Source organism: Suillus bovinus (assembly GCF_016758785.1).
Source record: "Suillus bovinus strain UH-Sbo-P2 chromosome Unknown EDB93scaffold_54, whole genome shotgun sequence".
NCBI lineage: Eukaryota > Fungi > Basidiomycota > Agaricomycetes > Boletales > Suillaceae > Suillus > Suillus bovinus.
Window position 1 is genome coordinate 219,273 of NW_024542110.1, and position 15,283 is coordinate 234,555.

Genomic DNA, 15,283 nt, shown 5'->3' on the forward strand with positions numbered 1-15,283 from the left:
CAAGTCAGTTGTCGGGATATGATTGGTTCGGATGGTGAGATGACTAAGCCATGTACATGGTTCGACAACCTATTTTAGGAAGATAAAAACGCGCTGAAAACAAGTTACGCTTAGCCTATCAGTCGCGTCTTCGTGAGACCTGCCAGTGCTCCTTTAATTGGACAGCGCGGGAGCATTCACATCTTGTCTTCGTTTTTTCATGTCGTTCAATTCGACTGCCCCAGCTGCGGGCTACGTTGCAGCCGTCTTCAATGCTACGCAGCAGTATATCACCGCCTCTCCTGGTAGAGCAGTCCTGCTGGGAATCTTCTATACGCCAATTTTGATTGTCGTGCTGAACATTCTTAAGCAGCTCGTGAGCATCCAGCAACTCTTGGTTGCGTATCTACTGATGCAACGTCCTCAGGTTATTCCACGAGACCCTTCGCTCCCTCCAGAAGTCTTCCACTGGATCCCTTTCATTGGGTCCTCCATCGAGTACGGCAATGACCCACTCAATTTTTTCTTCAAGTGCAGAGAAATAGTACGGTCGTGTGACACACATTTCTCATGTCATGATTTATCTCATACTCTTCTCTAGTATGGCGATGTCTTCACATTTACTCTACTTGGACGCAAGGTTACTGTCGCACTTGGTGCTAAAGGCAACAATTTTGTCTTGGGCGGTAAATCGACTGCGTTCTCCGCGGAAGACGCTTACACGGTATGTACAATCATTTTGGCCCCGCACATGTCTTTCTTAACCCTACACAGCACCTCACGACCCCCGTCTTCGGTAAAGACGTCGTATACGATGTTCCCAACGAAGTGTTCATGGAACAAAAGAAGTTCGTTAAAGTCGGCCTTTCAACTGAGAACTTCCGGGCATACATGAGTATGTTCGATCAAGAAGTCGACGACTACATGCGCACCGACCGAGCATTCATGATCTGGCAAATGGACGACATCAATGAATGGGGACGCTTCGATGTGACAGACGTCATGGCCCAAATCACTATTTTGACTGCCAGTCGGACTCTGCAAGGCAAGGAGGTTAGGGAAGGTTTGGACAAATCGTTTTCTGCGCTCTATAACGACCTGGACGGAGGCTTCACCCCGCTTAATTTCATGTTCCCTAACTTGCCTTTGGAATCTTACCGCCGTCGGGACGAAGCGCACAAGAAGATGAGCGAATATTATACCGATATTATCCGCAAACGAAGGGAATCGGGCCACTCCGTAAGGCGTCTGCATTTATGAGATCTAACCTATATTCACAATGCATCCTATAGGACGAGCCTGATATGATCTCCGCGTTGATGGATCAGAAATACCGTGATGGCAGACCTCTCCGTGACCATGAAATCGCACACATCATGATTGCCCTTCTCATGGCAGGACAGCACACTAGCTCCGCCTCCGGTTCATGGACGCTTCTTCACCTTGCTCATAACGTCGAAGCCCAGTGAGTTTTGTTTGTTTTCGGCAGCCAACACATACTGATAATCATCATAGGGAAGCACTTTACCAGGAGCAAGTGGACCACTTCGGCAATCCAGATGGTTCTTTCCGCCCGATGACCTATGAAGGCTTCCGCAAGCTTCCAATCCTTGATTCCGTCATTCGTGAGACGCTCCGCATGCACCCGCCTATTCACAGCATCATGCGTTACGTTCGTTCTGATGTCCCAGTTCCTGCAACCCTCGCTGCCCCCTCCAAAGATGGTGTTTATGTCGTTCCAAAGGGCTATTATGTACTTGCTTCTGCCGCCGTCAGCCAGGTTGACCCCCGCATCTGGGTTAACCCTACGCAGTGGGACCCGACACGGTGGAGTGATCCCGAGGGCGTTGCTGCTCAGGCGTTCAAGACTTACTCTGACGAGAACGGCGAGAAGATTGATTATGGTTTTGGTGCTGTAAGCAAGGGAACTGAGAGCCCATACCAACCCTTTGGTGCTGGGCGACATAGGTGCATTGGCGAGCAGGTGAGCTTGATTATCTACTTGTTGGAGTAATCTGACTGATTTTTTAATAGTTCGCATACCTGCAACTTGGGGCCGTGATTTCCAACATTATCCGTAAAGTGGAGCTTAGGTTAGAGGATGGTATCACGGAGATTCCAGAGCATAACTACCATGTTCGTCTCTTCAGTTCCTCGTTGCTCATGAGTATTGTTGACCATCCTTCGATAGACAATGATCACGATGCCAAAGAAACCTCGGAATGTCTGTTACAGACGTAGGAGATTTGATTAGAGGACGTCCTCCGCTTCCTCTAGATACATATACCATACATCTTTCATATTTACTGGGATCCCGGTGACTTTCACAAAATATACCACTCCCACATACTAAACGCTGGGGTAAATTTATAGGGAAGAACCTTAAGTGCAGGGGACTCATCTTCGAGCCCTGACGCTAGCATCTCAGGAAAGTCGCGACATTGGCCGCAGACGCAGGAAGAGATTTGAGGTGTGCTCCTAGATATCTATGCCACTCAAGGCCACCTGGAATCGACATGTCCACCCCACGCACAGCTTCAAAGATACATCGTTATAGTTATGGTGGAAAAACGATATGAACTCGAATTTCAAAGACTTTACAGTGCAATTCAAGATAGCTAACAGTATTTACAAGGTATGACAATCATGATATAAACTCGAATTTCGAAGACTTTACAGGGTAATTCAAGATAGCTAACAGTACCTACAAGACAGGACATTCGAGCACTTGAAGAGGCACAGTATGTTACAACTCCGAGGTTCTCAGAGAGTATCCTACTTTCTACTCGCGTCGGTCCATGCATTCACACCCCGTAACTGCCGTCTACATCGTGACTAGTGTCAGCGGAATAAATCCATGAGAGAGTTGGAAGGACGTACCACAAACTGTTAGTTTGTGGAACACCCGTTAGAGATCACGGTACGTTGTGGACCTCTGATCATGATAGAGAAACCTCCGTCCCTAGTCGTGCAACGTCTATGCAGGGCATCGGACGCGGCTTTGGGGTCTACCCCATCTGGACTCTGCAAGAGTGCTTGACCCGCTTGCTCCCGAGTCAACACCCTGACTGGGATTTGAATTTCGGAAGACAAGACCATGCGGAATATCGCAAGCCGACGGTTGTCGATGGAAAGGAATCCATTTTTGCCTGAATCGAAGATGCGGATGGGATCGGGGAAATGCTCCCTCATGAAGGCAAGGGCGCCTCGTGGATCACTCAGCGCAGCGTCGACTATGGCTTGAATCTCAACATGGCTGTCAAGGGTGACATTGTATACGCGACTGCTGATGCTATCCTGTGTCCACCCGATTGCCCCCACAGGCATAGTGCGAACCGGCTGCAGCCTGTGATCGTCATGGGTAAGTTTATGGTACAACTTGAAAATAGCATTAATTGCTACTGAGAGAGCCTATATCCCAATGCCAAAGTCAGCCGTGAGAATGATTAGATATCCGTGACTCCGTACTATGACCCCACCGATGATGATCAACACCATTTTGAAGGAGTAATGGGGTGACGACAATGGAGTGAAAGGTACTCTGGTTGGCTAGGGTACGGTTGAAAAGTCGATCTTTTTCAATAGCTGTTTATAATACCTGTTAATACCTGTTGATACTAACACTGTTGAAAAGTCGTCGTGTCCTAAGGCCTGTTGAAGATTGTGAATAAATCTAGGGTGTGTGGGAACGTGTTGAATGAACTTGTGAGGCTCGAAAAAGTACAACCGGCCCCCCTCCCACCGCTAACCTTATTTTGACTTGCTCGTCGACGAGTCGTCGTTGGACTAACTTGCTCATTGTTTGCAATTGATAGGCTCTTGCATTCAAATTTTTTTCGGTACTTATTAACTCCATGCCAGATGAACAGACTGGCTCGAAGTTGACATGGCTCAACTCAGCAATACGTGCAGCCATAGGGTACGGTTGAAAAATCGCCACGACTTTTCAACAGCTGTTTATAAACAGGCTGCCTCAGATCGTTTATAAACAGGTGTTTTAAACAATTTTCAACCAATAGTTATTAACTGGTTGAAAATTATTTATCAACAGCGTGAATAATGATTTTGCAGTCAACTGTGCTCTTTTTCAATGCCGGGGCATTGCCCTGGGCCACCTGAACGTTATGTGAGCCAACGACGGGTACCATAGAGATCAAATTACGCAGTAAAGGAGAGCCGAGGTCAATATCTTCATCCACCTGTAGAATATTATCTTCTGGTACTTCATCATTTTTGTGAGCATCTATGAGGCCATCCTCAACATTATCTAACAAGTCCTCCAAGTCACTGTCGTATCCGGTGTCCACAGAAGGCAATGTCATGCCATCCGAGTCAGTAGCTGATTTGACTCCTGTTGTAATAGCACGAAGAAGGTCTCTGTCGATGTCACAGAACTTGTCTGTCTGTCGGTAGGGTTCCTTTCGTGGTCTCGATTTTATGGCCTATAGGATACATTACTATGGTGACAGTGCTGCACATGCTAATTATTACACACCTTGTTATCATACTATGTACTGTCCAATCTGAATCATGTTAACAAGTGTTTGAGCATTTTGGTTGTAGCAGCTCAGCTCAGCTGACGTGCGAAGTCAAATAATGTATTAGTATGTACCTGTAGCAGCTCAGCTGCAGGTATTGTTAGCTAGATACACGATGTATATACAGATATAGTACTAACCTCAGCGGATGTGCGAAGTCAGCTGAGGGAAGTTGCGAGGCGCGGGAACGAAAGGTATTTGTAGGTACTAGGAAATGAAAGATGGTACCGAGTGTCCATAGTAGCGAGGATTGATATAACAACACTCCCCCTCAAGCTGAGCGTAGGCCGAGGGCGGAAGCAAAATGTTTAGCTTTGAGATTAGGAAGGGGCATTGGTGAGTGTGTCCACAATCATACTATCAGTAGGGCAGTAAACGAGAGAAATAGACCCTTTTTCAACAGAAAAACGAATAAAATAATAACGAATGTCGATATGCTTCGTGCGCGCGTGAAACGCGCCGGAATTGGCAAGTGCGATAGTGGATTGGTTGTCCGAGTAGAGTGTGAGTGGCTGCATAAACCGGCGGAAGACTTCGGTAATGAAACGACGAAGCCATTCCAAGCCTCGGAGGCTTGGAATGGAGATAAACAAATTTTCCTGCTCAATACAGAGCACCGGACAACCGTTGACATCTACGTGTGTTATACACCACTGCCAGTCGATATATGCACGCGCTGCTGGAAAACGGCTGAAACTATGTCAGGTGCTGCGTCGGAGTCGGCCATGAGCTTAGCGTGATATTCTCGAACGCCAAGGATCAGGCGTGGTCCCAGCACAAACATCTGCACAACGTCCAAAATCTGAATCAAGCCAATAAAAGTCTGACTTTCTAGGGAATTTGGGTCCTATAGAAATGGTGAATCGTGGTCGCATGAAGAGATAAAATAGAGATCGACGCACTGTTAAGAATGTTGGAGATAGATTAACAATGACCTGGAAGCAAGAAACAGCAGCAAAGCTACCACGTCCGACCCTTTAGTGGGAAAAGAAACATTCATCGCAATATGAACTCACCTCGCAAAATAAAACACGTGAGTTTTCATCAACACCGTGAAACAATCCCCAATAATCCCTCCTGCAGAATGTTGTCGCAGTTCACGGAAGTGTTTTACTGCAATCCAGACTGCGAAACACAGCGTGAGGACCTCCCACACAGTGGTGAGTATCCAAGCAACAGAATCTAGGACTAGAATATCTCCCACGTAGACAATCGAGCACTGATAGGTGCCGGAGAGAATGAGTTCCTCTAGGATTGATAATTCAGCCCCTGTACGCATATTTTCATCCACAATCAAGCGTACCCCCTGAAGTGTGCATCGTTGCCATTACGATTATCACTGCGTCGACAATGTTGACGGCCAGAAAGGTGACAATGAGAAATATCAAGATCTTTCTGGATTGTTGATACATCGCATGCAGCCGAATGATGATGATGACTTGTAGTATATTTGAGTTCGGTCAATATCACTGAGACTTGTAGATGCAAAGCTCACCCCACAGCATCGCAAATACCACAACACCCGTCCAACTCCATACAATGTACACAATCCAGCCTAACGAATCCAGTCAGTCATTAGCTTCAGGTAGCACACACCAAACAGACTCACATCTGCGTAATTATAGCGTGGCGGTCATTAGCGAACCAAGAACTTAGTAATGAACCACACCCACTGCTACAGGGAACCGCAGTTAGTTGGAGGGGAATAGTAGTTGAAACGCGTGCAGAAGACTCACTGTATCTGTCAGCGAGATGGTCGGAACACTATCTGCATGCCGTTGTTCAGCAGAAGCGAAGACAATGAATGACTAAGGAAACATACTCAGGATGGCCAGGCTGAGCATGAGAGATAAAAATAGACGATTAGCACTACATCAATTGTTTGACCTTCCGAACATACACAGCATGAAAAATTCCAAGGTAGCGCACCTAGGATATATTGGAGTCAGTATAACATGGTAGCCACGACCGACAAGCTACATACACTGAGATACAGAACTGTCATTAGCGACCAGCGTTGCCTCTGTGATAAAGTGTATTTATATGGTTGTTCCCCTGACATGAGACCGTACTCGCCCAGATCAGTTCGACCTATAAACCATCCTCAGCAAGATGGCCGCTCAGGTTATCGCATTGACATACCTCTTGTCCAAATGTGAGTGCTGAGAATACTTGTTAGATATCAGCAGTCCTTTAATATTATATGCTTACCCCAATCATATGTCATTCCAACAGAGGCAGCAACTGCGAGACCGCAGCCATGAGGTTAGATTACGATATCAGCTTCAACATCCGACTGCTCTTCACGAACCTGTAAAATAGCTGGAGAAACGAAATGCATTGATAGCAGACCACCAAGTAGGGTCATTTGAGATTATGATCATATTGGTAGAGAATGCGTGTAGGTGAGAGGAGAGCTTCAAGTTGGTAGACATACAACACTCACATTCACACTATATATGCGTAAGTTGCTATCCAGTGCTTGTGTGGCAAATACCCAAGGGGTGACGTCTGTGCTCTCCATCATGGTGCAGAACGCTTGATCAACGTGAACGTGCCGGCCGGATGCGATGAGTTTCTTTATCATTTCTTTATATAGAACATTGTGGGTTGTGCCTGGAGCTTGAGGTGTTAGCTCTTTGCCAAGACGAGTACAAGTGTAGGAAGTACATGAACTTGATTAACGCGCGAAGAAATGAACGTTTACAAGCTCGGGCTACACACCTGGTATGAATTACTTGTGCACTAGCGAAGAGCACAGTAGTCGTTGGAAACAATATTATAGGCTAGTGCTGCAGCGCTGAGGCATTGACATGAGACACAACACGATATGAACGGTATATTATATAACAAAGGTACTGGAGGGGTGATATGCAGTGGAACATGTGATTAGCAATATGGTACATGGACTCGTTAGTAAGCACTTATCAAGTACATGGAGTCGAGATTTTCTATTCACTCAATGCTTGTGCCAACTGATCAATAGTACAAGCTTTGGAATAGAGTGTGCAACTTGACTTAGCTTCAACTTCCGCGCTTCGAATAACCAGCCTGAGTATATGCGCTGCGGAAAGGCGACCAGTGCCAAGAGCTAATAAGATTGTTAGCGAATCTCGGACCTCGCTGTCAGTCTCTCCTAACGACAAGAATGAGGCTGTCGTGATCACTACCGATATATGTAGTACAGCTAGTCCTCCAGTGACAGTGTTGCATAAAGAACTGCAGGATGAGTTTAAAATTCAGCCTCGCTACCTTTTCCGAGACCTTGACGTCCAAATCAGATCTTGTGGTATGAATAAGTAGTGATAGTTCTGCCAGGGCAGAACTTGACATCGGAATTCCGGTACTACCGTCCATTTCCGTGACACTAGTCACGCGGTGCTCTCCCTTCCATCCCATTCCAGTTCAACAAGGCAAATTCTCCGTGCATCGTGCTTTTCCTATTCACGTCGCACGAAGGACTCATCTTATATTGATGATAAATTCTGGATGTACCACAGTCCACTGTTACAAAGCTGTACAACAACTTCTAACTTGGAACCGGACGCCGAGCCGCCTATTTTCGCTGCCAAACGTTCCAAACACGTTCAATGTTCGATATTCGATGCCAAGTTTTTAACGTCAACGTCAAGGTTCCACGTGTTCCATTTTCACCATCAACGTCGATGTTCCATGTTCAACGGAGATCAATATGCCCTGTGTACAGCGATTATGAAGTGGCTAGTACATCGAGACATAAGCAAGCCTTAGCAAGGTCGTCACAAAGAGCTTTTCACTCCAGATAATGAATATTTCGATGAGGAAGCCAATGAACGGACTACCTGTTTTTTTCGTGGTGCAGGCACAAGCCTTCGACGTCCGTTCGTGGTCTCTCTCTCAGGCTATCCATGCCTTATAATAAATGTCTTTGTTTTTTCATGCTGTGCAATTCGACCGCCTCCTGGCAGCTGCAGGCTATATTTCGGCCGTCGTCGATCCTATGCAGCAGTAGGTCATCGCCTCTCCTGGTAAAGCAGTCTCTTCTATATGCCGATTCTCATGGTCGTACTGAAGATCCTTACTGGTGAGCGTCTAGCAATCCTTGATTACATAGTATCTACTGATGTGTGGCACCGGGTTGTTCCTCTAAGTGATACTCCGCATGCACACGCCTATTCACAGCATCATGCGCTACATTCGTTTCCATGTTCCAATTCTCACTGCCCCTCCCCCCAAGATGGTGTTTGCGTTCTACCAAAGGGCTACTATTAGTATGTGCTTCTACTGTCGTCAGCCACGTTGACCCCTGCATATGCCTTAAGCTATGAAGTGGTACCCACCACAGTGGAAATGATCCCGAAGCCGTTGCTGCTCAGGCGTTCAAGTCTTACTGTGATAAGAACGGGAGAAGATTGATTCTGGTTTCAGGGCTGTAAGCAAGGGAACGAGAGCCTACCAACCTTTCAGTGCTGCAGCGTAGATGCATTGGCAAGCAGGTACTAGGCTTGATATTCCCAACTATCCCTTTTGATGTAGAGCTTGGGGACGTGTTGCATGTGCATGCCTAAGGGCGCACTATCATGGTCGCAACCAGCCTCTGATAGATTATCTTTGGAAAATGGAAATGACTCTCGCTCCTTGACTCTGCCGTCCAGCACACCGCTTACCTTCGTTGGTACATCCAGGATATTGATTCAGACATGGTGAATCTCAGGACCTATAGCAAACGATTTGAATACATACTACGACGAAAATATTATGTCTCGTGAAATCTACTTCGCAACATCAAATAACTACATACTTAAGCACCGCAACGAGGCTTGGAATAGAAACCAAAAAAAAACGCCCGTACTCCCTGCAGCGGACTAGACAATCGTCAACTTCACCGAGCATTACACGCCACTGCCAGTAGGTGTATCCACACGCTCTTGGAAAGCGATTGAGGTCATAGCGGTCGCTACGTCTGAGTCGGCCACAAGCTTAGCGTTATATTCTCGAATACCGAGGATCAGCCGTGGTCCCAGCACAAACATTTGTATGACCTCGAAAATCTGAGAAAAGCCATATAAAGTCTGAATTCCCAGAAAATTCTGGTACTATGGAAATGATGAGTCGTGGTAGCATGCATAGGTACTAGGTGAAAGATTGACATACGGTCGAGAGTATCGGAGAGAAATTAAGGATGAGGGTGAGGCACGAAACAGCAACAAAGCTATCACGTCCAATCCTTCAGCGGAAAAAAGGAACAATAATCACAATATGAGCTTACCTCGCAAAGTAAAGCACATGAGTTTTGATCAATACCGTGAAACAGTCCCCCATAAACCCTCCTGCCGAATGTCGTCGCAGTTCACGGAAGTGCTTTGCCGCAATCCAGACGGAAAGACACAGTGTGAGGATCTCCCACACAATGTCTAGTATCCAACCAACAGCGTCCAGAAGTGGGATATCTTCCGCATACCCAATTGAGCACTGATAAGTGCCGGAGAGAATAAGCTCCTCTGGTATTCATCAGTCATGTATGTGTTTTCATCCACAATTAAGCGTACCCCCTGAAGTATGCATCATTGTTATTACGATGGCCACTCCGCCGAACACGTTGACAGCCAGGAAGGTGACAATGAGAAATACAAGGATCTTTCTCGATCGTTGATACATGGCATGCAACCGAGTAATCATGATAACTTGCAGCATGTTTCGTTAAAGTATCACTGAGTACTAAGGTCCCGCAAGTGACAAGCTTACCGCACAGCATTGCAAATAACAAAATACCCGTCCAAAACCATACGATGTACAAGATCCAGCCTGACGAATCCAGTCAGTGATCAGCTCCGGGTGGCATATGCACCAAACAGACTCACATCTGTGGAAGTATAACATGGAAGGCATTAGTAAACCAAGTTAGTAAAGAAGTGCACCCACTCCTACAGGGAACCACGGTTAATAAGAGTGGAATAACAGGTATCTGTGCAGAAGACTTACTGTATCTGTCACCGAGACGGTCGGAAGATGACCTGCATGCCGTTGATCAGAGGAAGCGATTATAGTAAATGTGGTAAGGAGACGGACCAAGCATGGCCAGGCTGATTACGGGAGAGACAATTAGCACAGCATTGATTATTTGGCCTTCCGAGCATACGCAGCATATAAGATCCCAAAGCATCGCACCTATGATACTTTCCAGTCAGCACAATATGGCAACGCCGTCAGACAAACAAGCCACATACACCAAGATACAAAACTGTCATTAGGGACTAGCGTTGTCTCTGTGATTGATTGTACGTTCATGTGTGTTCCGTTGACACGGGACTCTACTCACCCAGACCAATTCGACCTGTAAAGGAATTCTGAGCGGAATGGCTATTCTAGTCATATCATTGACGTACCTCTTGTTCAAATGTAAGTGCTGAAAACACTTGTGAGATATCAGGAGTCCTTTAACATTATCGTGCTCACCCCAATCATACACCACTAGAACGAAGGCAGCAACTGCGAAACCATAGCCAGGGTTAGATTGAGGCATCAGCGTCAACATCCGACTGCTCTCCACGAAGCTGCAAAATAGCTTTCAAAATAATATGCATTGATGTACGACCACCAAGCAGGATCGTTTGAGACTATGGTCATATTAGTAGAGAATGAGGGTGTGAATGAGGAACGGACAAGGTAGACGTATGGTGACCGCATATATCATACCACGGTCCACCATCCAGTGCTTGGATCGCCAAATGAGATCGAGGGCTCATGACCATTCCTCTGTTATTGGACTTTCGTATCATACAGTCCCCAACAATGATGAGCGTAGAATCATCAATTTGCATCGTGAAATCAATTGGTGCAGTGCTGACAGTGCATTAGTTTGCATAGCTTGCCTCGTTGCGAATCCCTGATTGGTAGATACAATGGCATCCCTAGATTCAAGCAGCGCTCATGAGAGAGGACATGGAGAAAGAAGACTCGGGCGCACTGATGACCGCATAAAGCCAGTTTTTCAAATTGTACAGGCTTATTTCATTTTCATAAAAGTTGATCGGCGAGCCCCAGCAACGTGGGTCGGAATAGTTTGCTGTCCCTAACATTCTTGATAGGAACAAGGGGAGAGAAGTTGGATGTATAAAACAAGGGAAAAGCAGACAGACTACTTACCTGTACAATCTTTTCAATGATTATTTTGCATGCACATACGCACACATTCTCGTCCTCCACCTTGGTCAATCATAAGGATGCTCATAAACGGTAAGTGCAAAATCTGATACAAGATACATCACACCCCATTTACGGTGTGCGGTTGATGGGACGTGCCAGTGGACGTATTGGCAATCGTCACAGGCTGATTCGCAATCCATGATTGATGTACAAAGAATATTCGACTAGAAACAGAATATTGATGTAAGAGACAAAGACCCAGGCTTCGTTCTTATAGCCACAGTATGAAAGATTTGATGATCATGCATGATGAGCGCCGGTCAGCTGAGTTTCAATTCAACCTAGGAATGTGTAGTGCCACCGACGCACCGTGACCACCTGCCCAGGCTGCCCTCGCCGATCAGAGAGCATGGAACCCTCCCTCCCACTGGTATGCTCTCAAATCTCCCAGAATACCATTACGACCTGGAGCACCCCCACACGCACTTTCGAAATCCGCAAACCTAAATCAGTAAATGTCAATATCATTTTGAAGACATCTTGGCCCGGCGTCTTTGCCCCATCCATATAATCACTTTACAAGTCCTGCCAAGGCGCCGACGTACCGGAGTTGGTCTCTTCCACCAGCCAGCTACATCAAGCAGCAGATGATGATCGACTCCCGCACTTTCGCTGCAGATGCCTGCGTATTCGTTTCTGGTCCGTCGCCGTTTTGAACTACGTCAACAGGTCGCTTTATGTTTGTTGTGCGATTCCTAGACGTTAGCACCCTGGATTGATTCGGATTTTCCTGGCTCCAATGACGAGGTCCCAGCCAAAGGATTATGGCCTTCGTATTACAATGCTCAATAAGGTACATGTATTCCCCAGTAGTGCTTCAGTAACAATTTTAAAGACATTCATATTCGTATCCGTGTTTCCGCCCCATCGAACAAAAGTAAAAGCCAAGCTCCTCCACAAGCATTGACTCCAACTTCGTCAAGACTCACCCAAGCTATGCGTGCACGAACGTGCTGCGCGCACCTCGTGATCATCTTGAATGAATCTTCTGTAAGTCAGTTCGCATGAGTCAGGTGGGACATTGAACAAGACGAGAAGATGAATCGAGGACGGGTTGCTGAATTCAGGATCTTGGTTTAAACATCGTCAGCACTGGCACATATAGCAATACTACGATGAAAACTTTGCCCAGACCTGTGCCCTTGAAATCTACCTCGGAACACCAAATAAATGAAATTAATAACATCGCAAAAGTAGGAATAAGTAAAAATAAAATCCCCTGCTCTTCGGAGAGCACCGGACAACTCGTGTGCTATACACCACTGCCAGTCAATATATACACGCGCTCCTGGAAAGCCATTGAGGTCATGTCAGTTACCGTGTCGTAATCGGTCTTGAGCTTAGCATTATATTCTCGAACGCTCAGGATGAGGCGTGGTCCCAGCACAAACATCTGCACGACCTCCAAAATTTGAAGCAAACCATCAAAGGGGTAGCTTTTTAGGGAATTTTGGTCCTATCGAAATGATGGATCATGGTCTCATGCAGAGGTAGTGAAAGATTGACATACCGTTGGGAGTGTTGGAGAGGAATTAAGAACGAGCCCGAAGCAGCAAACAGCAACAAAGCTACCACGTCCGACCCTTCAGTGGAGAAAAGGAACGATAATCACAATACGAGCTTACCTCGCAAAGTAAAGCACGTGAGTCTTCATCAATACCGTGAAGCAGTCCCCCATAAACCCTGCTGCCGAATGTCGTCGCAGTTCACGGAAGTGCTTTACCGCAATCCAGATGGCGAGACACAGCGTAAGGACCTCCCACAAAATGGAGACTATCCAAGCAACAGGAATCAACATGTTGCTATGCCCTGTATATCCAATCGAGCACTGATGGGTGCCGGAGAGAACGAGTTCCTCTTGTATTCATCAATGAGCACCATGCAAGTTTATTTTAATCCACCATTAGGCGTACCTCCTGAAGTATGCATCATTTCCGTCATGACTACCACTCCATCAAAAATGTTGACAGCCAGGAAGGTGACGACGAGAAATATCAGGATCTTTCTTGACCGTTGATACATGGCATGCAATCGAGTGATGATGATGACTTGCAGATGTTTTAGTCAAGTCATTATCACCAAGATCTGGCAAGCGCCAAGCTCACCCCACAGCATTGAAAATACCAACACACCTGTCCAGCTCTGTACAACGTACATCATGAAGCCTGACGAATCCAGTCAATGACCAACCTGGTAGCGCACAATCCAAATAGACTCACATCTGTGGCAGGTCGGCGTGGCAGTCGTTAGTGAACCAACAAATTAGAAAAGAACTTCACCCACTGCTACAGGGCACCACAGTTCATCGGAGGGGAATCATAGGCATCTGCGCAGAAGACTCACAGTATTTGTCAGCGAGATGGTCTGAATTTTGCCTGTATGCCGTTGGTCAGAAGAAGCAACGACAGTGAATGTACTAAGGAGACATACCAAGCATGTACAGGCTGAATATAAGAAATAGACGATTAGGATGACACCGATTGTTTAGCGTTCCGAACATACACAGGATATAAGATTCCAAGGTAGCGTACCTAGGATACTTTCAAGTCAGCGCGACGCGGTAGCCAAAACAAACAAGCTACACACGCTGAGATACAAGACTGTCATTAGGGTCCAGTGTTGCATCTGTAATTAAGTTGATTTTCATGTTTGTTCCTCTGGCACGAGGCTGTATTCACCCAGACCAGTTCAACCTATAAAAGAATTCTTAGCGAGATGGCTGCTCTGGATGTAACATCGACATACCTCTTTTCCGAATGTAAGGGCTGAAAATACTTGTAAGATATCAGCAATCCTTTAATATTATGATGCTCACCCAAATCATATATCATTACAACAAAGGCGGCAACTGCGAAACCACAGCCAAGGTTAGATCGATACATCAAGACATCCGACTGCTCTCTACGCACCTGAAAAATAGCTCGAAAAACGGTATGCATTGATAGTCGGCCATAATATGGGGTCACCTGGGACTATGATCATATGGTCAGAAAATGGGGTGTGGGTGATATGACGATGGCACTCGTGCTAGTTATACGGTTACCACCGTGATTGAGCGCTTATATCGCCAAAAATGATTTCCATGCACCGGTGATTGATCACCCCAGCTGTGCGTCCTAGACTTAGTAAGACTCCATCAATTTGCGTGACGAATCAAAAGTTAGCGGAGTATATGTTTTTTCATCAAAGTGGCACTGATAACTCGCCACATTGTCATTCTTGTGACACTATACAGTCCAATATTAACGATTGAGGTAACAAATGCCAAAAAATAGCGCACTGGCAAGAAATTTAGTTTGTGCTGTTTGTTTCTGTACAAGGATAAACGGACTTGATGATGTGAGCCCGTGCAAGAGCAATATGTTGCACGCATTCTAGTAGCGTTAACAGACCGCGCTGACTTCTTGGACCTTGGTGAAACTGAAGATGATCAAATGAATTCGAGCCTTTTCGATCATATCTACGTTTTGTCAGCAGTTCTCACATCTCACCGACGGACCGACGTGACCAACCATCTCCTTCTTTACCCTCGAATTGATACATAAATCACTGCGTGCTTCTTCGAGAATCGATGGCACTGC

General features: G+C 46.1%; 5 protein-coding genes across 5 annotated transcripts; 1 reads left to right on the top strand and 4 right to left on the bottom strand.

Annotated features, from left to right (window-relative positions):
• Nucleotides 1-103: 103 nt before the first annotated feature.
• Nucleotides 104-2,534, top strand: EDB93DRAFT_1210073 (cytochrome P450). Its single transcript, XM_041451031.1, has 8 exons — nucleotides 104-355; nucleotides 407-523; nucleotides 581-703; nucleotides 754-1,218; nucleotides 1,272-1,444; nucleotides 1,495-1,963; nucleotides 2,014-2,115; nucleotides 2,171-2,534. The coding sequence occupies exons 1-8, from the start codon at nucleotides 200-202 to the stop codon at nucleotides 2,231-2,233; spliced, it is 1,668 nt and encodes a 555-aa protein (XP_041304977.1). The 5' UTR covers nucleotides 104-199; the 3' UTR covers nucleotides 2,234-2,534.
• Nucleotide 2,535: 1 nt separating this feature from the next.
• EDB93DRAFT_1163901 (uncharacterized protein) lies at nucleotides 2,536-3,719 on the bottom strand. Its single transcript, XM_041450113.1, has 3 exons — nucleotides 3,448-3,719; nucleotides 2,860-3,390; nucleotides 2,536-2,803 (listed from the first exon to the last, which is right to left on the bottom strand). Exons 1-2 carry the CDS (start codon nucleotides 3,475-3,477, stop codon nucleotides 2,869-2,871), a joined length of 552 nt encoding a protein of 183 aa, XP_041304978.1. The 5' UTR covers nucleotides 3,478-3,719; the 3' UTR covers nucleotides 2,536-2,803; nucleotides 2,860-2,868.
• Nucleotides 3,720-4,016: 297 nt separating this feature from the next.
• Nucleotides 4,017-6,952, bottom strand: EDB93DRAFT_1253134 (uncharacterized protein; the record flags this gene model as incomplete). Its single annotated transcript, XM_041453404.1, has 12 exons — nucleotides 4,017-4,421; nucleotides 5,191-5,364; nucleotides 5,420-5,477; nucleotides 5,534-5,765; nucleotides 5,821-5,955; nucleotides 6,013-6,072; nucleotides 6,340-6,353; nucleotides 6,418-6,446; nucleotides 6,502-6,540; nucleotides 6,660-6,679; nucleotides 6,729-6,761; nucleotides 6,829-6,952. The coding sequence occupies 12 exons, from the start codon at nucleotides 6,950-6,952 to the stop codon at nucleotides 4,017-4,019; spliced, it is 1,323 nt and encodes a 440-aa protein (XP_041304979.1).
• Nucleotides 6,953-9,388: 2,436 nt separating this feature from the next.
• EDB93DRAFT_1253135 (uncharacterized protein) lies at nucleotides 9,389-11,019 on the bottom strand (the record flags this gene model as incomplete). Its single annotated transcript, XM_041453405.1, has 10 exons — nucleotides 9,389-9,592; nucleotides 9,651-9,708; nucleotides 9,766-9,997; nucleotides 10,046-10,180; nucleotides 10,242-10,301; nucleotides 10,479-10,510; nucleotides 10,566-10,579; nucleotides 10,816-10,830; nucleotides 10,883-10,902; nucleotides 10,953-11,019. 10 exons carry the CDS (start codon nucleotides 11,017-11,019, stop codon nucleotides 9,389-9,391), a joined length of 837 nt encoding a protein of 278 aa, XP_041304980.1.
• Nucleotides 11,020-12,727: 1,708 nt separating this feature from the next.
• Nucleotides 12,728-15,150, bottom strand: EDB93DRAFT_705731 (uncharacterized protein). Its single transcript, XM_041457165.1, has 14 exons — nucleotides 15,034-15,150; nucleotides 14,612-14,981; nucleotides 14,518-14,550; nucleotides 14,448-14,467; nucleotides 14,381-14,395; nucleotides 14,289-14,327; nucleotides 14,205-14,233; nucleotides 14,133-14,146; nucleotides 14,042-14,077; nucleotides 13,808-13,867; nucleotides 13,616-13,750; nucleotides 13,328-13,559; nucleotides 13,213-13,270; nucleotides 12,728-13,158 (listed from the first exon to the last, which is right to left on the bottom strand). Exons 2-14 carry the CDS (start codon nucleotides 14,682-14,684, stop codon nucleotides 12,955-12,957), a joined length of 948 nt encoding a protein of 315 aa, XP_041304981.1. The 5' UTR covers nucleotides 14,685-14,981; nucleotides 15,034-15,150; the 3' UTR covers nucleotides 12,728-12,954.
• Between the last annotated feature and the right edge of the window lie 133 nt (nucleotides 15,151-15,283).